Genomic DNA, 17,722 nt, shown 5'->3' with positions numbered 1-17,722 from the left:
TATTTTTGCCCATTGATCTTTTGGCCATTTTTCTCTAAAGGCAGTCGTCTCAAAAGCATGCAAGTACGCTTCGACATCGTCACACTCTCCCATTTTAGGAATAAAGTCACTAGCCCGTATTCTGCTAACATCTTGGGCTTGCTTCATTTCTAGTTCTTTCATTTTAAGGTTATTGGCCCGCCTTTGTTCCTCCAGCAAGCCAGCTTGAATTTGCTGCTGCACTTTATTACTCTCTATCATTGATTTCAGTAACTCTTCCATTTTACCATCAATTGACTGTGTACTTAGCTTAGAAAACAGGCTTGTTAGGTCCTCCACATCACTCTGGAACATCTGCAGTCATCCAAGTGCCCGCATTCTCCACCATATGTGACAGCGTGAGGGGTTTTATTATCTTTTAGCTTGTGTCAGTTCCAAGAAAACATCACTTTAACGGTCTCTTCAATATGCAGGTGTGTTTAATAATTAACAAAAGGGTTTACAACTTTAATCTCTTCAGCTATAAAGTAACTTAGTCTTCTTTAATTCACAAAGGTACATGTCCTTCTCCAAGCCAAACACACACTCAACAGTTTCCCACACCCCCTATTAGGGACTGCTGCTGGTCTCATTAGCTGCAGCTGTACTCTCAGGCAGTCTGGGATTTTTAGTCTTTAACAGACGGCCATCTTGCTTCAGCCATCTGAGGGCAATGTATCTGCCCTCTAGAACACGCCCTCTCATGATGTCACAACTATTATATATTAACACAGTTAGGGTTAGGGTAACACAGTATTATGTGACACTTTGTGCTAGCATGTATAGCTTAATAAAATATACTTATGGCAGCAATGGACTTATTTGAGCATGCTCCATGCAATTTAAACTCCTGTATATGTCTTTCAAAGCAAGAAAGCTTCAATGTGAATGTTGCACAATAGACAATATACACTGAGACAATGGCTGAAGCAACATGAAGCTAATTTGCCATATGGTTACACGGATCAGAAGAGACTGAAATAACTGGAACAAAGTTACCCTGCTGCTGTCACTCCCATTAAACAAATTGGATGTGAACATTCTTCAAATTTATCTTCTTACCAATTATCATGCAATTTCAAATCTTCTTCTTGGCTTAAATCTTAGGATGTGGTTGGGGCTCAACTGAACAATCATTTAATTGAAAGTTATTTATTTGAGCCCCATCAATCAAGGTTTTGAAAGCTGCATAGCACTGAGGCTGTGTTGGTTAGGGTTAGGTTGGTAAAAGTCACTAATGACTTGGTAATAGCTTCTTGTCTCTTCTCAATCTTTTGATAGTTCTGTCTTCGACACTATTGATCATATGTTGTTATACTTAATCATCTTTAAACTGTATTTAGTTTGTCAGAAATCGTTTTTAACTGGTTTAGGTCCTATCTTACTGATTGCAGTCAATTTGTTTTTATGGGTGGCTATAGGTCCAAGGTTGGTTCTGTACATACTGGTGTCCCACATGGTTCAATATTGGGTACTTTTTAACATGTATATTAATCCACTTGGTCAACTACTAAGATCTCTTGATCTTAATTATAATTTTTATGCTGATGATAAACAGATTTATAACCATTTACAAAGTTTTCCATCTTTCCAACTGTATCACAGAGATCAAGATTTGGATGTCTAATGGTTTTCTTTATCTTTTGATGATTTTGCCTTGGAGCTCCAAAAAAATAAAATATTGGTGTCATCTTTAATTCCACGCTTTCATTTTAGCGTTTTGTGCAGAATACAGTTAAGACGTCCTTTTTTAACTTCAGAAATATAGCACATTACGTCCTGAGTGGCTGAGAGGTTGATAAACTCCTTTGTCTTGACTACTGTAATGGTCTTCTAGCTGGAGTATTTCAACTCGACAGACTTCAAGATTTACAAAATTCTGTTGATCTAAACTGTGTTTTTACATGAACCTTTTGAGTGATCCACTTCAGTCCATTCACAAGCAAAAGCAGATTTGTTAAATGATATACTTGCATTGGATTACTGAAAGTCTCTGACATCTGTCTGTGATCTTCCAGCTGTAGGATCCCCACTGGTTCTGTTTCCACAGCCTGCGAGCAATGACACACAGTTGAAAGTCAGCTGCAGATCCAGCGGTTGGTTTCCAAAGCCGAGTGTCCTGTGGAAGTCGGACAGAACGAATCTCTCTACCGGAGGAACTTCTTATAGACGTGCGACAGATGGGACGTTCTCTGTCGAGAGCTGGACCCTCATCTCTTCATCTGACGTTCAACAGGTCTTCTGTCATCTGTCGCTCAGCAGCAGAGAGGAGAGAAGAGGAGGAATTGACATACAGGCCATCAGCCCATCTTCAGGTTAGAAAACAGAGAAAAAGAGTTTACTAGAATGGTATTGAATGTACAGTAAGCTGCATTTAACCTCAGAGACGAGGACAGATTTAATCAATTATATGAACGCATTTTATCATTGCAAAGCCACTGTAGACTATTACTGAGTATAACAAACATATTGATTTAAACCCTCTTAAATGATACAGTACTGGTCATATTATAACAGACATTCATGATCCTGTCAGGATCTTCTGTCAAGTTTCTCATGAGAGGATGTTGTCAGCCCTGTCTCCTGTGTTAAATCATGATTGAGTTAATCAACCCATCTAGGGTTGCAAAATTCAGGGAACTTTCAAGGCTGTAAAATTTTTCATGGCAATTAACGAGAATTAATGGAAAAAAATGGGAATTTGAAAAAAATTATACATAGTTGCCTATAACAGGGAACTTAAATGTATTTTTTAAAAAATCTCAGCATTTAGTTTAAAACAAGAAGATTTTATTCAATTTCAGTTGAATTTCTCCCCTGCACACAGCACACTGAAGAGCCATTGAGGCCACACCCTCTGCATGTACTTGCATTCAACCATAACATGCACAGATCATTGCACAAAATAATGTCAAATGTCCATCTTTGCATGTATTCACATAAATTACACAAATGTGTTTAAAACTTTTACAGTGTGCAACAACATTATATCATTGTAAAGACAAATACACTGATTGACAAAACATTTAGGTGAGATCATTTTAAAAACAGCTGTCTAAAACCACACACACTGAAAATAAACAAATCCTTCATACATCACTTACTGAGGGATTCTCCTCCATTTTAGCCTCGACTATCACAGAAGCCACATTTGCTGTGTTTGAGCTCAAGGACTTCATCCAGTGGTGAGGATACATAAGGGCCAGGGTGGCACTCTCCCCCTCAGATTGACGGCTGGCCCACCCAATCAGAAGAGAAACAAAATTAAAGAAATCACGCATAAATGATAATAATATCTTTAATAAGAATCACTCAAATACGCATCATTCAGAAATAATTAACTATTAATATAGTACGTTTATCATTTGCATGCGTTTCTAAAACATTCAATCATTCAATCCATTTTAAACAATTTGAGCACAAGAAGATGAGTTTAAGTGAGCTGTTTACTGTGCGCACAAACGCATATAGAGGACACACACATGGAGATGCGTGTTAAAGCAACACCAAAGAGTTTTTGCTCTTTGCTCCCCCTACAGGTTAGAAGCGTAATTGTCCATTACCCACTGTCATAAATACTGAGGCATAGCAGGCTCTGATTGGATTGTAGGTCTGCCGTAAAGCAAGTTTTTGTAGTATTCACTCGGACTACAGGACCACTACCCGACGTTTGGAAACTTCTTTAGTGCGGTTTTGGCCAATAGAGGGCTGCAAAGCGAATGTGAAAGTGCCATTCACCCTGTTTAGAGTGGATGAACCACTGAAACTTTTTTGAAAACGTTATTTTAAGGTAAAAAAAACTCTTTGGTGTTGCTTTAAAAAAATTGACACGTAATCTCATAAAAACATCCAGTTATGTTTTAAAGTGAATTCAAACAGTTCAGAAAGAAATAAGATGCGTGTCTGGATTGAAACTTATCTGGTCTTAAACTGACCCTCAAGAAATCTGCTTATGTTTGTGTCATTTTGTTAATCAAACAACAGAAGACGCAAAGAAAATCACTTCTGTGACTTTGAAAAGATGAATTTATAGAATGAAGAACAGTGTTTCCCACAGGACTTTGAGGAGACTGTGGTGGTGATGACGTCACCCGCTTATTAGCATATACGTGACGTCATCATGTTGTGTTTGAGTTTGATCTAGTGTTGGCACCTGAAATATGTTTCACTTCTACTCTTTGATCTGTATCTGTATTTGATCTGTATTATATATAAAATTATATTTTAAGCCGAATTAAGCTTTTTTAAATTGTGAAATAAAAATGTAAATGGGAATCATGAAAATTCTATTTGTGGGGGCCAGTGTTGATTCTGTGGTGGGCCACCACAAATAAATCAATGTATGGGAAACACTGAAGAAGACTGTGATATTAATTTGATTCAATTCCTAAATACTTTATTTGTAACTTTTATTCTTTGCTATTTCCATATGCTTATAATTTCTTGATTTATTTTATATTCCTTATTTAAATTTTTTGTTGATCCGATTATTCCATCATGACTCTAAAAAGGTAATGTAATCTGTAATGTAAACCACTAGATTGTAAAATGATTAAAGGGTAGACATTGAGGTCCACCCTTTTGAACCAACTCAGTTTAAAATGTCTGGCCTCACTAAAACTTGAATAAATATATTTGATCTATGATATTATAGTTTAACTAACAAATACTAAAATGTGATTATACAGATAGTAAATTAGATATCTAAATTTGAGCTAACACTATTATAATAACTACTATAATAATGTTCATTATGCTTTTGTTTTACTTAATGAAAGAATCAATTAAAGTTCCACTTACAATTAAATCAGTCAAGATGACATTTTTAAAATGTATTACCTTGCATACACATCTACTTATGATGACCAAACAAAATGATTTATATTTGTATATGATATAGTTTATATATGACATCAATTTTCATACATTTCCAAATAATCTCCAGAATTCCAAAAATTTACCAGAAACGCCATTCCTCTTTGTGTTTGTTGTTCCTGTCCAGTTGAGTCTGATCTTTCTTGTTTTTTCTTATTCCAGTGAAGTGATGATGCATTTATACAAATAATTTAAGCAATGTTATCTACTACAAGTAATGATACAGTTAAGGTACTAACCCCTAACTCATATTGAGGAAGAAATTAAAGATGGTGTTACGATTATAAAACAATCTTTGTGAAGTTGTAAGAGCTTTTATTGCAAGTAAATCAGTAAAAGCAGCACATGATGTTTGTGTGGAGAAATATAAAATGATTTTTAACCTCAGCAGGTTCTCCTTCAGAAGGTCCATGGAAGGTGCTGTTCATCCTCACTTTAGTGATTTTATCTCTGTTGGGTCTTGGGTTCATCTTTTATAAATACAGAGAGAAACTACCAGGTGAGATATATCTAGTTAAAAGATGTGAAGTGGTCTTTTATAAAGGTTTGCTATGTGTCCAGCTCAACATCTCTTCACATTGTGTTTCTGTGCAGGAAAGAAAACAGATAAAAAGAAAACAGATGAAGAAAGTGAGTCAAATCCACACAAACATCAGTTTAATATTCTGAAACATTTCTGTATTTATTATATCCACAAACGGGTTCATGTTCATTGTAGGGCAGCAAATATATCGCACAAAGACAAAAGACAGTAAATTTATTTTTGGTTGAAAATGAGTTATTGAAATTTTGGGAGATTCAAGACCTCCTTTATCATGTGGATAAGTATCATGAGTCAATGTTGGTGTTTTGTTCTTTCAAACAATAACTATCAAAAAAAATACCTGACAACTAAAAATCACAAAAAAATCTAAACTAAAAAGTAATTTTTCTCAGTTCTACGCTCTAGAGCAGGGGTGGGAACCCTGGGTCCTGGAGGTCCTGCAGAGTTTAGTTCCAACCCTAATCAAACACACATGAATTTAATTTTTCAGGTGTATTTGTGTAATAAGGGTTGGAACTAAACTCTGCAGGACAATGGCCCTCCAGGACCCAGGGTCCCCCCCCCGCTCTAGTAAGTTAAGGACTTTTGTCTTTGTATGACAGTATGGTAAACTAGTTCAAGCGCATATAAACACACTGAATCAGATATTGTGAGGTCCTACAGCAGGTACGTGTGTGTGTGTGTGTGTGTGTGTGTGTGTGTGTGTGTGTGTGTGTGTGTGTGTGTGTGTGTCTGAGTGATTATAAATTTGGACTACAATATATTAAATTATAGACGGTTTTAGCAGTAACAACATAAACAAACGGCTGTCATGGAACACAAGTAACTTTCGGTGAACTCCACTAAGAATCAATATAGTAGTTTTTTTATAGTAGTTTATTTCTGATAACAAGCTAAATAAACAACAATAGCTAAAGTATATAAAAAAACTACACTGAGCTAACGTTACTGTGTAAAATGTGTACTTTATAATCTATACAATATTAACTACAGATTGGCTGTCAAACCTTCTATCAAATAACGGTAATCCATGATCACCATCTCCACTTGTCTTTAGGAAACCAAAACATTTGTTATTTTCAACAAGATATTTGTTCCAGAGTTCAGTTTAGGAACTAGTCAGACCATTAAAGGGACACTCACTTTTTTGAAAATATGCTCATTTTCCAGGTCCCCTACAGTTAAACAACTAGAAAAATAACAATTGATGATAATGAAACCTTTATTCTGACATGTCATGGACTTACATGTGATTGTTAGCAGATGTGAGATGGAGTTATACACCGTGTCTATTAGTCATTACATTTCATTATGAGATCATTTTAAATTTATTTTATTAAAACATCAACTACATTGACTCATTTTACAACCCACTAGCAAGACAAAAGAAAATAATTTGTGTGAGGAAGCTGGCGTATCACTTTCATATCATTGTCTATATGCCACTGCAGTAAAGGCTTATTGCACTATTACAGTTAATGCTTATTTGATTGATTGATTGATTGATTGATTGATTGATAGTTTAAATGATCATTGAATATGGGAAATTGCATAAGCTGACATCCCTAATCTTTACAGAGTAAAACTATAAAATAACAGCTTCACGCAAAGCATTTTGGGAAGCAGAAATCCTCATCAACATTTTTTTATTTTTTCTTCAGATTTTGTTTCCCAGAATGCTTTGCATGAGTCTGTTATATTAGATTTATCATGTAAAGATAAAGACTTGTCAATGTTTAATGATTATTTACCTTTGAACAAACAGCTGCAGTAATACAGTCATTTATAAAGACATTTCTTACAGTGTACAGTAAATAAAGTTGGGATCAAACACACAGATGTTGTGATTTTAGGTCACAGTTCATTATAAAATAATTTGTTCTGTTGATTTCTTATTTCAGCAAACACACAGATGACTCCACTCGTGGGTAAGAAACAATCTCTTCAATTCATTTTATCATCAAAATCATTTCAATGAAACTACAAACCTTCTCAAGTAGGAAGATCATTTATCTGTCTCTAAACCACTTTAATATTTCTCCCTTCATTTTAGTTTGTAATGATGAAGTAATAAAGAAACTGAGAAAACACGCAGGTATGAAATCATCTCAGTTTATATTTTTTAAAGATAATCTCATGATAAAAATAATAATCTTTATATTTCTGTTAATTTATCTCACAGATGTGATCACTCTTGACCCTAAGACTGCACATCCAGATCTGAAGATTACAGCAGATTTAAGAGCAGTGAGAGACTCTGGACATTATCCGCCTAAAGAGTCTGGAGTATTCCCATATGAACTGTGTGTATGTGGAGATCAAACATTCAACTCTGGACAACATTACTGGGAGGTTGAGTTAAAAGTAAAAAACGTCTCTACTAAAGATTATTGGCTGATTGGTTTGATGAAACAGGGGAATTCTTGTTCAGCAGATAAATCTGCTTTAACTCCATCAAATGGGTTCTGGTTCTTGTGTTCAGATGGGCCGAATGGCGTTCATACCAGCACTGATACATCCGTAACACTTTCATTTTCTCCAAAACCTCAGCGTCTGGGTGTAATGTTAGATTATGATAAAGGTCAGCTGTCATTTTATGACATCACTGAGTATAAACATCTACTTACTATGAACACCAAGTTCTCTGGATCAGTCGTTCCTCTCTTTAATCCAGGTGTAGGTGATCATAGTCCATTAAGAATTCTGGATCTTACAGAACCTGCAGAAGCATCTGATCCTACTGTTCCTTTACTGGATTCACAAAACACTGCATAAAGATATAAAAATAATGTGTTAAAGCTGTTTTGAAGTTAAAAGGGTAAACTGATTATTAAATAAATGGAAAAGTCACTGTACAAATTCCAGACTTTTTATCTCCAGGGGTCTCATTTATAAAGCATGTGTACACAGAAATTTGATCATAATGTGTGCATACGCAAAAATCCACGGCAAAGTCCATATTTATAAAAACTGTCTTTGACATGGAAAACTTAGAAATATAAGCCATTCTTACAGAGTTTAAACATTGACAGGTGCTCTTTTATATGTCAATGACTTTAATTAGGCATCATTTAAAGGTAAAGATCTGCAAATGTTCAGCTGCACACAATTTCAAGATCATTTGTGATTTATAGATTTCACGTTTGAAAGTGAGACGCAAGCGCTTTTTCTATGCGTACGTTTGTTTTATGAATCACGCATGCATGCTTTCAAGAAATGATTGTAAGATTTAATGTAGGACGCATTTTACACTGCATTTTTATAAATGAGGCCCCTGGAGTTTGTAGGTACAATACAAAATAGATATTTTGTGTTATGTTTTATAGTTTATAAATTCTGTGGTTCAGTGAATAATGTTTAGTTATTTTATTTCTTTTTGGTCTAGTAATAAGTCAAATATTCTCTTTGTGTTTATAGCTGTTGTGTCTTCTTCATGGGTGAAATGAATAACAACTCCTATACATCAACCTAACCCAGTGGTTCTCAATTCCAGTCCTCTGCCCTCCTCCCAGAATGTTTTAGATATGAAACACCTGTTTTCACTCATCAGGCTCCTTAATGAACACACTAACAAGCTGATGAAGTGAATCGGGTGTTTTTATTCTGTATATGGAGACATCTAAAATGATCTGGGAGTGGGGGCCGAGGACTGGAATTATGAACCACTGGCCTAACCCAAAAACACTATTATTATTTACTCTCAGCCTTGTCATGTTGGGATGTTTTTAATGAAATTCACCAATATTGTATTCATTTTTTTTATAAAGTAAAAATATATATTTTTTACATTGCTAAAGACCATACTATTAATTGTCATAATCTGCATATGAAATCATAATTGTATCTAACCTCATGATGCTCATTACTTTAACATCTATATTTTATTTACTTCATTTAATGTTTAGTGCACGAGTTTTAACACCCACACTCAAATAAATGGCGAGTTGTTTTTAACCTATACTGGTTTATATTGATCAGAACACACCAGTGCTGAATACTGGGTCATTATAACCTTTGGTTGAGTAACAACAACCCAGCATTGAGTAATTTTTAATCCAGCAGTGTCTTCTGTTTAATATTTACACAGCATTTATTGAAGTGCAGGGAACAGACAAGCAAATGAACATTTTATATCCTGTAATGCACCACAAGTCACTTAGATCATCTGACAAATGTGTAAATATTCAATATGATTGTGTTCATCTAGTTTAGCAATTTGAGTTAGTTTGCATGTTTTAAACTATCCTGTTCCTGGTAAAGTTTTGATAAAGTGTGATTGATGTTTTATATGATATTTTGATAAAAACACATTAAATCTGTACAATCATGAAGACTAAATCTGATGTCTGATGAGATCACTACTGAAATCTGTCTGGGGTTCAGTGTTAATAAAGGAAGCCCTGCATCACTTAATCATCTTCTGTAAACCATCATTAACTTATAATAAACCATCTGAAATAAACTAAACACAAACATCCTCAAATGAAACACTTGATTTTATTTACATAATGAGTTTTTAAACTGTGATGATAGAGTGATTTGAAACACACAGGATTATAGTTTGTGTTTATGGTTGGTATTCTTGTGTCTTCACTAAAACATCATCTCATCTGTCTAATAGGGCTGAGGTTTAACTGAATTGAATCTTTGTATGTATGACTGCATGATGTCTCTACAGATGTTGTTACCTGATGAAGATTTAAAGGCGGAGTCCACGATGTTTGAAAGCCAATGTTGATATTTGAAATCACCCAAACAAACACACCCCTACCCCAATAGAATCTGGACCTTCTGTTGATAGACCCGCCCCACACATACGCAACCCGGCATTTGATTTGATTTGATTGGCTATAAGTGTGTTTTGGTAGTCGGCCCGTCTCCTTTTCCAACGCGTTTTTCAAACATCGTGGACTCCGCCTTTAAGTCTGGTGTTCAACATCTGGATGTGAGATCTCCTGAAACAGATGATAGATGATGAGACATAAACATGTGCTACTACTAGATGTCACAAAGACAAACAAAAGGATGACCTCATGACCTCACCAAATGATTGATATTGTCACAAGCTGTTAAAACTCATCCTGCTATTACAAACTCAAATCTTACTCTACACTTACTAAAATTATAACGCAACACTTTGGTTTTTGGCCCCATTTTTCATCAGCTGAACTCAAAGATCTAAGATGTTTTCTATGTACACAAAAGGTCGGTTTCTGTCTGTTCAGAAATCTGTGTTAGTGAGCACATCTCCTTTGCTGAGTTAATCCATCTATTTTACAGGTGTGTCATGTCAAGATGGTGATTAGAGAGCACGATTATTACACAGGCGTGCCTTAGGCTGGACACAATAAAAGGCCACTCTTGAATGTGTAGTTTTACTGCAGGGGTGGGGAGGTTTGTCTGCCATCATTACTGGTGTGCATCTTAGGATCAAAACAATGACACTGATGTATTTTAAGATGTGTCTGTCAAACCTGGCGTTCTGTATGTTCAGTACGATGTTGTTCAAGTTGTCTTTTCCAATTTGTTTGTGGTCTCAGATCAGTGGTTTAGTTTCGGGTGTGTCTTTTGTCTCACATCTTTGCATTTCCGGCGTTCAAGCTAAAATTTAATCAGTAATTATACAGCAGGTTAAGTTAGTAACTATGTAACTCTGATATTACTTGACTTTAAATACAGTCTCCATTATAGCCAAAATCCATGCTTGAGCCATCCTGACAGGAAACAGCTTGCACTTACATATCTAAAAATATATCAGTGCCATTGTTTTGTCTCAAGATGCTCAAAGTTTGCTTGTTACAACTACTTAAATGTTCTAATATAACCAACTAGGCCTAGTCCTGGATTAATCTTAACCCTGTCTGGGAAACCCTCCATTAAAAATAAATTTTTTACTCCATTACATTTCATAATTTCAAGTTTTTGGTTTATATTTAATATTTAAGTACAAACATCTAGTTTTTTTTACTCAAGTAAAATGGTCTTTTGTACTTTTACTCAAGAAAGTAAAAGTACACAATTTTTATGTTATGAGGTATTAAATCAATTTTAATATGCATTATAAAACGGTTAGTTCCAATCCTTGATTCTGATTGGTCAATAGGTGTGCTTTATTCATGATAAAACACTGCTATGACCACTTCACCCAACGGTTCTATTTAATATCACTGCGCCCTTTGCAACACCCTTAGCAACACATAAACATATAATGAGACAAAGTCTGAGAGCAGTTTGTTGTTTTTATTTGAGCTTTCATGTTATTGTTCGCAGTCAGGGACTATTTTTTCTAGCAGAAGGAATGCTTTTATTGATTTAACTTCATGAAAGTTGCATGAATATTTGTTTTTACTTTAATATTGTGTAACCGTTTTATAAAAGCAATAAGGTACTCGAGGCAAGTGCTGTATCGTGAATAAGTAACGGCTGAAGGGGTTGCAGGCACTCCGCTTCGCGTCGTGCCTAACAACGCCCTTCAGCCGTTACTTATTCACGATACAGCACAGCCTCTCGTACCTTATTGCTTATAAAAGGAATAAACAGTATGATTCTATGCTTTAGAATGTAGTTAACATTTTTAGTAAAGTACATTTTTTCCCAAGACAAACATTCTGATAAAGCACAGATGCTTGGAAAATTTACTCAAAATACTCAAGTAGTGTCCACCTCTGATTAGCAGAATGTTTTCAGTTAATTTACTAAACTAAACCTGAACCCATCTAAGAATCAACTGAAAATAAAATAGTTACCTAAAGGTTGTTGTGGAAGTTGTTAAGAATATTTTAATGACACATTTATTAAAGTGCTTCAATACCCCTCTCTCTCTTTCTGTGTTTATTCTTTGCAGGGCATCACAGTCCTGCTGGATTTCTCCTCCATAAAAATAGAAACACTCGTTTCTCTTGGATATCCTTATCATGCTTCATCACAGGAACTGTTTTATGGTGCAGGTTTATTTAACACCTTTAGCCCTATTTTTTATTCAGGATAGGCTAGGAAAGTCGAACCTACCGCGTGCGCGTGCAGCCTGGGTCCTCTGATGTTAGACCGTCTCATTTCAGTTCTCTTGGCAAACTTCTGAGGCTTCCACCTTGAAAGACAGAGTGCTCACCTTTTAAGGTCGAATGCTCATAAGGTTGCAGCCCTTGAATTGGGACACCGCTAGCGGAGACGTTTCTGACTTAACATAAATATGAAATCAGAAAAATATTAATTTATTTTAGAAAATATGACACGTTGATGTAGATTAAACTATTCAACAGTTTATCAAATTAATCAACCTTAGAAACATACGCAACATAAAAAGAATAATATTAACACAAACTATAATACTTAAACAGTGACAAGAAAAATGTTTTCTGATAAATACACTTTTATTTAATAAAGGTATTAATTGTTTATTTTAAAATAGCCAGCCGTTATATGCAGCCGTTGCAGGCGCGCAATGAATCTTGGGATATCCTCGGCTGTTAAAGGATAATTCCGGTATTTAACACTTTGAGTCTCATTTCTGGTTTGTTTTGGATGAACTACAGTGATGGACACTGACATTTTGACAATGGGTCATGTCTTGAGTTTTTGACTCGTTTAAAAGCGTCTCTTGACTGCTTCAGAATGGAAGTCAATGACCATGCACAAACATGTCATTAAAACAACACTTAACGTTCATTTTCAAAACTGTGCTACTCACGAGTGGTTCGTGGTGTTCGTTGATGATTAAAAACAAATATATTGGCGCAATGTGATTTAAATCCGTGTTATTTGCTATAGTGGAACTATTTTTTCAGATACCTCACAACCGCGTATATACTTCTGTTGTATATTTGAGTCTGAAGCGTTAGCACACTCCCGACCACTTGATGGCGACAACCACTTTGCCATACAAGTACGCTCGGTGTCTAGCGTATAGACAGTCACAATCGAGCTCAACTTCAAACCTAAAGCTGGTCACTGAGCCATCAAATATGGGAAAAATTTCTTCTGAGAGAAACCGAGCAAAAAAACTACAACCACATGTAAACAGACCCTTTTCTATCAGCGAGCAATCAGTCTTCCAAGAGAAGTCAATGGAATTTTACAAAATGCCAAATAAAACACGACAGAAACTGTATTTCGCTACACAACTTGTTTTTAATCATCAACGAACACCACAAACCACTCAGTGAGTAGTACAGTTTTGAAAATGAACGTTAAGTGTTGTTTTAATGACATGTTTGTGCATGCTCATTGACTTCCATTCTGAAGCAGTCAAGAGACGCTTCTAAACGAGTCAAAAACTCAAGACACGACCCATTGTCAAAATTTCTGTGTCCATCACTGTAGTTCATCCAAAACAAACCAGAAATGAGACTTTAAATACCGGAATTATCCTTTAAGGATCCATTCGTTCTATCCTTAACAGCGCGGAGAAATGAGGACGCATATTGAGGCTTCATTCTAAGCATCCTTTGAATTGGGACGGCCTTACTGGCCTCAAGTCGCGCTGCTGTGACGCAATCGGTCTTAAAATACGTCTTTAGAAGGTCGCAGCCTTTGAATTGGGACACAGCGAGTAATTAAGCGAGTAACCCAAAATCTTCAGGCGGCAAACTAGACGCGGTAGACGCAAATTTAAAGCCTCAAACGCGGCTGGTGTGAACCCGTTTGTTGTACTGCATCTGAGGCAGCATCTTCAGTGGCTGATGAGACCAATACGAGAGTGACAGTCTCGGTGGCACAAAGTGCAGATGTAGTTTGTCGTGATTGGATGTCCTTGTGCACGTGTCTTTTGACTAGTTCTCCTCTCATCTGCTTGCTTTAAGATCTTTCCCTCTCCTGTGTTTAACTGTGTCCTGAGCTGACTGATGTCCTCCCAGGTCTCTATATTAATGCCCAGGGCTTTCATATCGTGCTCGAAGACATCTTTATATGTCAACTGGAGGCGACTTTGAGGTCTTTTGCTGTGTGTGCGTTCACCATAGAGAATGTCCTTTGGAATCCACCTGTCTTTCATACGGCGCATGTGACCAAGCCAGCACAGTTTGTGTTGTCTGAGCAGCGTGTACATGGTGGGGAGGCTGATGCGGGCAAGAACCTGGGAGTTGGGCACTTTGTCATTCCAGCTGATGCCAAGAATGTGGTGGAGACAACGCATGTGGTAACTATTCAGCTTCTGCTCTTGTTTGGCATATATTGTCCAGGATTCACTCTCATACAGGAGGGATGACATTACTGCCATCTTTCTTTGAGTGGTCAGCTGTCCTAGAGTTGTTGTGGCCTTGCCGATGCGTTTGTTGATTTCGGTATCTAAGGACATGTAGTCGCTGATGGTGGAGCCCAGGTAGGTGAACTAGTGGACCACTTCAAGTTTGTAATTGTCGATGGTGATGACAGGTGATATATCCACGTCTTGGCCCCGTTGGTTGTCTTCAGGTTGATGGTCAGACCGAAGTCTTTTCAGGCCTGGGATAATCTGAATTAGAGCATAGACTACGAGCGAGGCCTTCTCGTCCAACATCAGTGTCTGACCTTACAAATGTGCTTTTAGAAGAATGGTCAAAAATTTCCATAAACACACTCCTAAACCTTATAGAAGTTTTAAGAAGAGTTAAAGCTGTTATAGCTGCAAAGGGTTCAGGGCCAACTCAATATTAAACCCTATGGATTAAGAATGGGATGTCATTCAGGTTCATAAGCATATAAAGGCAGGTGTCCCAAAACTTTTGACAATATAGTGTATTTGCAAAAAATACTTGAGTGAATATGAATAAAAAAAAGATAGAAAGTTGTCTCTATATCACTTTGACAGAAAGTACAAACATTGTGGTTAAGATTAAACCTGAGTTTTAAAAATCAAGAATACACACCATTAAATATGTTAAAGTTCACACTGATGGGCAGCTTCTTTTCCAATTTCCGGTGTGACCGTCAAGTCTGTCCCTAAGGTCTGCACTACATGATGTCATCAATGTGTGGACTCTGATGAAGTCCACAAGTCTGGAGTGTGCCATTTGGGACAGGGCCTTCCTGTCTTCTGAGATACCTTCATCGTTTTGTCCCACAATTCTATGCACGTGTGTACCAGAAATGTGATTGGTGGAGCCTGGTCAAGTTTAAAAATAAAAATAAAATGGAAGGCAAGGAAGCGGCTGGAGCACAAATTTAATGTAAATAAAGATGCACAACAGTATTGTTTTTTGTAAGGTTTGCTTTTAAAAACTACTTAAATCTCCTAGGTCTGGTTTTCCGGTGTTTGAGTTGCCTTCAAAAAAGCAGTGAATGTGAATGAACACGGAGTCTTTGTGTGTTTTCACTACTCAATAAAAGTGTTAAATGTAGAGAGAGATCACTCTTGTCTTGAGGATTATCATACCCAACATTCATATCACTTTCATTTATCTTTCACTGTACAGAAATGATGACCTACATTACATTTACCTTGATCTTGTCCAAACTAAAAACAACTTGCACTGACATATCTTAAAATACATCAGTGCCTTTTGTTTTGACTCAAAATGCACACAGGTAATGTTTTTAAGGCATGTTTGTTCAAACTAGTTATATTTCCTAAACTGAGGCCCAGTCCTAGTTTAAGATAATCCTTGTCCGGGAAACCAGGCCTAGGAGATTTAAGTAGTTTTTACAAGCAAACCTTACAAAAAAACAATACTGTTGTGCATCTTGACACAAAACAATGGCACTAATATATTTTAAGGTATATCTGTATAAAATGTTTTTCAATTAAAGGTATAGCGGAAGATTTTCATTTTCCGGGTGGATCACCACTATTATTGGTCATCCCAGATGTCAATCATTCTGATTATATGTTGACGTATAACCGTCGCACGTGCTCGCCTCTACGTTCGCTTTCTGCACATATGCACTTTCACGTGTATGTGTGTTGTGCTACGGTTTCAACCATTCATTGAATGTCGCGTTCTCACTGTGTTTTTTTCAAAATGTCTGAGGGTCGCAAGAGAAAAAGTGTCTACGAATTGTATGACAAGAAGAGAAAGGACTATAAATAAAGAAACAAGACCAGGATGTTTATGGGAGACTATTTCACACGCTGGCGTGAGCTAAAAGGACAGGTTGGGCTTCCCACGCAAAGTTTCTACTGGAAAGGTACATTTTGTCATGCTATTTGGAGAAATCCATTTAAAATCACTGCTAGTAAAAGTTGATGTAAGCTATGATTTGCGATGCTAGCCCTGGCACAAGTCACGAACCGCACAGACACGGTAAACATGCCGACAGAAACTTGTAAACAGAGCGAAGAGAAGAACTGAGCTCCTGCACGCTCTCTCTCTCTGTCTCGTGCACGCTTTTAACAGGCGTTCCCTCTCGGGAGCATTTTTTAAAAAATATCGAGGGGCGGTTCTTTTAAATAATTCGGGAAAATCTTCCGCTATACCTTTAACATATACATTCATTTTAGTCTGGGACTAGACTTAAATCCTGTCTGGAAAACCTCCCACATGTTTAGATTAGCATACAGTACTACGATATTCAAAGTCTAACTCAAAGGACAAATGATCTCTGTCTTGAGGATATACACTTTATTCAGTCCACCGACATGTTGTTTTTAAACCAACGCTGTGAGTGATGAAGTCCAGAGCTTTAAAATTCACCTATTTCAGTGCTAAATAACAAGATTATTTTGTGTATTTGGTATAATACAATGTGTCTGTGTGGTTTATGGTAAAAAAAAACACATTATTTTCCACATAACGTACATTTTTGTAGCTCCAGATTTCACTGTCTTCCTCAAACTCACGGATTTGAAAAACTCTGTGTCCCTGATTGGCCAGCTAATCTGTATGTTGTGATTGGCCTAAATACCTCTGATGTCAGCAGGAAATGTGACGCTCCTTACCATGTTTGAAAGATTCAGTTACTAACAGGAGTTAACTTACAGGCTGTGAGTCAAAGCAGGAGGAATTATGATAATGTCGGTCACCAATCCCAGGAAGTAAACTGTTGCCTACAATCCGTGTGTTTGTTGTGGTCCAAGAAAAGAGATTTATGTTGGAGATGCTAACTCACATCATTGTTTACTTTGGGGTTTGTACTTTTATCATATCATTAACATGAACTAAATCCTTCTAATTTTAACAATGCCTGATTTCTGATGGCTGAATGAGCAGCATCCTGATATAAAACAATAGGTTCAAAGCTCTGGACATCCATCACTCACAGCCTCGGTTTGAAATCAAGATGGCGGCAGACTGAATAAAGCATATATGAAGCACACAGATGAAATCTCTTAAAAGTGTGTTCAGATAAACTAAATATCTTTGAGCAGTTTTC

General features: G+C 36.6%; 1 protein-coding gene across 4 annotated transcripts in view; it reads left to right on the top strand.

The window, feature by feature from the left end:
- LOC135743993 (butyrophilin subfamily 1 member A1-like) overlaps window positions 1-9,914 on the top strand; it is an 88,485-nt gene extending 78,571 nt beyond the window's left edge. Inside the window, exons 4-9 of one of the 4 annotated variants that reach the window (XM_065261915.1) lie at window positions 2,037-2,333; window positions 5,285-5,392; window positions 5,488-5,523; window positions 7,339-7,365; window positions 7,491-7,532; window positions 7,620-9,914. In XM_065261915.1, the coding sequence (XP_065117987.1) occupies window positions 2,037-2,333; window positions 5,285-5,392; window positions 5,488-5,523; window positions 7,339-7,365; window positions 7,491-7,532; window positions 7,620-8,212 (1,103 nt within the window). In that variant the 3' untranslated portion in view covers window positions 8,213-9,914. Of the gene's footprint in view, window positions 1-2,036; window positions 2,334-5,281; window positions 5,393-5,487; window positions 5,524-7,338; window positions 7,366-7,490; window positions 7,533-7,619 lie in introns of all 4 variants that reach the window. The other 3 variants (XM_065261913.1, XM_065261916.1, XM_065261914.1) reach the window with 3 other exon arrangements.
- Window positions 9,915-17,722: the final 7,808 nt, after the last annotated feature.

The sequence above is a fragment of the Paramisgurnus dabryanus genome, chromosome 2 (genome assembly GCF_030506205.2).
Source record: "Paramisgurnus dabryanus chromosome 2, PD_genome_1.1, whole genome shotgun sequence".
Classification (NCBI taxonomy): Eukaryota; Metazoa; Chordata; class Actinopteri; order Cypriniformes; family Cobitidae; genus Paramisgurnus; species Paramisgurnus dabryanus.
This window is presented reverse-complemented; position numbering and strand designations above follow the sequence as displayed.